The 5041-nt window shown below is 52.5% G+C and overlaps 1 protein-coding gene across 1 annotated transcript; it reads right to left on the bottom strand.

Annotated features, from left to right (window-relative positions):
* Window positions 1–1411: 1411 nt before the first annotated feature.
* LOC116547833 (phospholipase D3-like) lies at window positions 1412–4477 on the bottom strand (the record flags this gene model as incomplete). Its single annotated transcript, XM_032273628.1, has 5 exons — window positions 3733–4477; window positions 2804–2895; window positions 2632–2706; window positions 2402–2544; window positions 1412–1595 (listed from the first exon to the last, which is right to left on the bottom strand). Coding segments are annotated over exons 2-5 (429 nt in total), but the record flags the coding sequence as incomplete, so codon positions are not given.
* Window positions 4478–5041: the final 564 nt, after the last annotated feature.

Here is a 5041-nt window from a genome sequence, read left to right as displayed (position 1 = left end):
GTAGGGAGAAGAAAACGGAACAAATTCGTGGTTTTTCCTTTTTTTCTGTTTTTTGTTTTTTTTTTTAGATGAGGTTTCACCATGTTGGTCAGGCTGGTTTTGAACTCCCCACCTCAGATGATCGACCTGCCTCGGCCTCCCAGAGTGCTGGGATTACAGGCGTGAGCCACCGCGCCCAGCCTTTGTGGTTTTTCAATAGAAGAGGTTATCCATGTAGGCTGTTCCTTTTCAAATCATGAAGGAAGTTTTTTTTTTTTTTGAGATAGAGTTCCACTCTTCTTGCCCAGGCTGGAGTGCAATGGCGCGATCTCAGCTCACTGCAACCTCTGCCTTCCAGGTTCAAGCGATTCTCCTGCCTCAGTCTCCCGAGTAGCTGGGATTACAGGCATGCGCCACCATGCCTGGCCAATTTTGTATTTTTTTTTTTTGAGACAGAGTTTCACTCTTGTTACCCAGGCTGGAGTGCAATGGCGCGATCTCGGCTCACTGCAACCTCCGCCTCCTGGGTTCAGGCAATTCTCCTGTCTCAACCTCCTGAGTAGCTGGGATTACAGGCATGCGCCACCACGCCCAGCTAATGTTTTTTGAATTTTTAGTAGAGACGGGGTTTCACCATATTGACCAGGATGGTCTCGATCTCTTGACCTCGTGATCCACCCGCCTCAGCCTCCCAAAGTGCTGGGATTACAGGCTTGAGCCACCGCGCCCGGCTAATTTTGTATTTTTAGTAAAGACAGGGTTTCTCCATGTTGGTCAGGCTGGTCTCGAACTCCTGACCTCAGGTGATCTGCTCACCTGAGTCTCCCAAAGTGCTGGGATTACAGGCATGAGCCACCACACCCAGCAGCTTTTACATTAAGTTTGTCTGCAGATCCCACAAGGATGTAGGAACAGCAGACTCACAAAGGCTGACTCTGGCAGGCACTGTGCTAAAATTTGCATGGATTAGTCCAGTTCATTCTCACAAGGGCCCTAAGAAGTAGGTACTATAAGTTGGCCCCATTTTACAGATAAAGAAACTGAAGCTGGAGAGAAGAGGTGAACTGCCTGGGGTCACACAGCTGGGAGGTGGCCCCAATCTTGAGGCTGGGCTGTTAATTACTCCACTCTTCCATTTCTTTGTGTGACGGGGTCAGGGCAGCTTGTGGGCGAGTGACATCTGCCAGCCTAATAATCCCTTGTAATCAAACCCACACCCTGACATTCAGAGGCCTACAGACGACCGTGACAAACGCCCCCAGTCCAGAGGGCCATGTGAAGACAGTTGCTTCCAAACACCTGTGTCCAATCCACTGTGTGAGACATGCCCATCTGTCTCCTGGGCTGCAGCAGAAACCCCTTCATCACCCACAGCCCCTGCTGCCTCCCATCCCCTTCCCCTGCTGCTGGCCAAGGCCAAGGTTGCAGGTACCTGCTGGGCAGAGGGCTCCTGCGTGTGGGTGTCATCGTTGGTGAGGGTCCAGTAGAAGGAGGCGATGTCCAGGCTGCTGCGTGCACCAGCAAGCAGGCCCAGCCAGGCCTGGCTGGTGGAAGGGTTCCCCATGGAGGCGTTGGGGAAGTCCAGGCCCTCAGGAATGCTTTCCACCAGCACTGCTCTGGGGGGTGGGGAATGCTATCAGCCATAGGGTGCCGGAGGTGACTGCTCTGCTGTCCATCCATGGGTGTGTTGAACAGACCGTATTTTTTTTTTAGAGACAGAGTCTTGCTCTGTCTCCCAGGCTGGGAGTGCAGTGATGCAATCTCAACCCACTGCAGCCTGGAACTCCCGGGCTCAAGCGATCCTCCCGCCTCAACCTCTTGAGTAGATGGGACTACAGGTGTGTGCCAGTATGCCTGGACTCTTTTTTCTTTTGGTAGAGACGGAGTCTCACTACATTGCCTAAGCTGGTCTGGAACTCGGGCTCAAGAATTCCTCCCACTTCAGCCCCCCTCAAAGTGTTGGGATTACAGGCGTGAGCCACTGAGCTTGGCTAAACTGTATTTGAGCTTTTATTTTTTAACTCAATATGTTGAAACACTTCTTTTTAAAAAATTTTTTAAAACTGTGTGTATTTGAATGTGTGCCTAGACTTATGATTCTGTGTGTTTGTGAATGCGTCTGTCTAGAGGTGTGGAAGGAAGGTCGTGTATTTAGGGGTGGGGGTGTGTGTGTGTGCGTGTGTCCCCACAGATGTGGGTGGAAGATGCTGTGTCTATTCACCGGCCAGATAGGAGATGACGCTGTGGCTGCCATAGAAACTGTGTGTGGAGGAAGAGGGGGCGGGCAAGCACTTGGGAGTCTGCAACCTCCTCACTTGTGGCAAGTGCTGGGTAGGGCTGAGTGAAGGCCCCGCTTAGTGTGTGCTTAAGTGTCCCTGGTCTGGCAATCCCCTCCCCCTCACCTGCAGCGCCCCTGACTTACTCGCAAGGGTCATAGCAGGGGGCTGGGCGCTGGTTGGGCCCAAAGAGATGCAAGTCGCCGTATTCCCATAGAAACAGCTGAGTCATCAGGGCTCCGAAGCCCACAACCGCCAGAATGAGGACCAGCAGGACCCAGCGGGCTTTCTGTGGGGAGAAGGAGGTGGTCAGCCAGCCCGAGCGGGCAGCCCAGCTTGTCCCCGAGACAGAGTGAGGGTGGCAGAGGGCTCCTACCTTTTCTGCAGCCTTCCACGCCTCAATCTCATTCATGGGCAGCTCGCTGGCAGGCTCCTCTACAGGCACCTTTAGCTAGGGGATGGGGACAACAACGGGGGTAACAAGGTGGCTCTTCAAATCCCCACCCCCACTGCACCCAGCTCCACTGCGGAGTCCCCAATCCACCTACCTCCTGGTACATCAGTTTAGGCTTCATCTCGCCTTGAGGCTGGGGGGTACGCAAAGCCCAGGTGAGAAGGTGGGTGTGTCAGGGTCTCCAAACTGGCAGAACAAAAGTGGGCACACTGTGGGGTGTACTATGCTTTCGAGGGACAGACATCACAGAAGGGTGATTAGTCTTGGGGCTATTCATAAGCACGGGGGCCACTGGCACACTGCCCACCACCCCAAAAAGAGGAAGCTGGTCACTGGTCAGCAGGATTTCGAAATCCCTCAAAATCCAACGACTCTGCTGCCTGCTCATCACTCAGCAGTGCCCACCCTGCCCCCAACAGCACCCACGCAGCTCCCCTCTAGCAGCCCCCTTCTCCCTCCTCCAATCTCTAGACACCCACAGAAAGACAGCCCTGGATGAGGTCAGTGGAGTCCCAGGTCTTTGTGCCTGGCTTTTCTCAGCCCTGGGACTATACAGGGGGTATATTCGAGGTGGCTCCTCTGCCCTCGCTCAGGTTACCCCCACACCATACAGCTCAGCCGGGAATCACCTCCCTGCCACCCCGGTGCCCATTCCCCCAGCCAGCCTCCCCCCACCTACCCCGAGGGGCCTCGGACGCGCTCGCAAGCGTCTGCTGCTACCTCCGTGGGGCCCCAGCTTCTGCCGGGACAGGCTGAACAGGGGTGGGAGGAGGGGGCGGGGCAAGCGGGAGCTCCGCCCACTGCAGCAGGGAGTCTGCGCAGTGCGCATCTCAGCCCGGGCTCACCGCAGCGAGAAGGGGGGCCCGGTCCCCCAGAGGCGGTCGCTCCAACCTGGCCCTGTTGAGGGGCAGTATATGGCTGGGGGATGGGCTTTGCTACATTCCACCCTAGCGTCCCCGTGTGGGGCAGGGAGGCCACAGGTAAAGAATAAAAGGAACTTCACGTCTTTTCTCGTCTACAAACCTTGTGAATTTTTGTACCTTGGGCATGAATTACCTGGTCAAAAATAAATACATAAATAAAATTAATAAAACGCTTATAAAATGAAACGGAGAGATCAAGGGTGAATAATAGGATGAAAAACTGTAGCGATAAAGTCAACAGAGGGCAGTTTACGGTATGTGATGGGAAGAAAAGGGCAGAGGACATGGTGGATTTTCTGTTGGAGTCTATTTGGATTTCAGTATTTGATTTTTTAAAAACAGCTAACTGACATTTTGATAGGGATTTAAACAAATTTATTTTCCGATCCACCCCATCCCATATCTCCCAAGAGGGATTTAAGGCCCCGGCTGGAGAAATACATTGGAGAACCCTTTCCTGTCTCATCCCTCCTCTCCTCATTAAGAGAGGGTGGTACCTCTCTAAATGAGACAGGGACACTCTCTTCCATCAAGCTCCCCCAAACACACATGGCAGGAAGTCAAGGGATAACTGCAGAAAAGTTTTACTGAGAGAAACAACAGGTCAGAAGTGGTTGCCTTCAAGGGAGTGGGGATTTCAGGGTAGGTCAAGATTGCTTTTCATCATAAGTCTCTTTTCTTTCTTTCTTTTTTTTTTTTTTTTTGTGTGTGTCAGGGTTCTGTTCCCTAGGGTGGAGTGCTGCAGCACCGTCATAGCTCACTGCAGCCTCAACTTTCCAGGCTCAAGCAATCCTCCTGCCTTAGCCTCCCAAGTAGCTGGGACTACAGGCACGTGCCACCATGCCCAGCTAATTAAAAAAAAAAAAAAAAAAAAAAAACACTTTGTAGAGATGGGGTCTTGCTTGTTGTCCAGGCTGGACTCCTGGACTCAAATGTTCCTCCTACCTTAGCCTCCCAAAGTTTTGGAATTACAGGCATGAGCCACCACACCTGACCCCTATTTTCTTTTCTTTTCTCCTTTTTTGAGGCGGAGTTTTGCTCTTTTGCCCAGACTGGAGTAGAATGGCTTACTGCAACCTCTGCCTTCCAATTTCAAGCAATTTTCCTGCCTCAGCCTCCCGAGTAGCTGGGATTACAGGCGTGAGCCACCGTCCCTGGCCTATTTTATTATTATTATTTTTTTGAGACAGAGTCTTGCTCTGTAACCAGGCTGGAGTGCAGTGGTGCCATTTCGACTAACTGCAAGCTCTGCCTCCCGGTTCAAGTGATTTTTCTGCCTCAGCCTCCTGAGTAGTTGGGATTACAGGCACATGCCACCACACCCAGCTAAATTTTGTTTTTGTTTTTGAGATGGAGTCCCGCTCTGTCCCCAAGGCTGGAGTGCTCACTGCAACCTCCCACTCCCGGGT

Source organism: Sapajus apella, unplaced genomic scaffold (genome assembly GCF_009761245.1).
Source record: "Sapajus apella isolate SASKATOON/1434 unplaced genomic scaffold, GSC_monkey_1.0 scaffold4926, whole genome shotgun sequence".
NCBI classification, from domain to species: domain Eukaryota; kingdom Metazoa; phylum Chordata; class Mammalia; order Primates; family Cebidae; genus Sapajus; species Sapajus apella.
The sequence above is the reverse complement of the archived record's forward strand: the minus strand, read 5'-3'. Positions and strand labels throughout refer to the sequence as shown.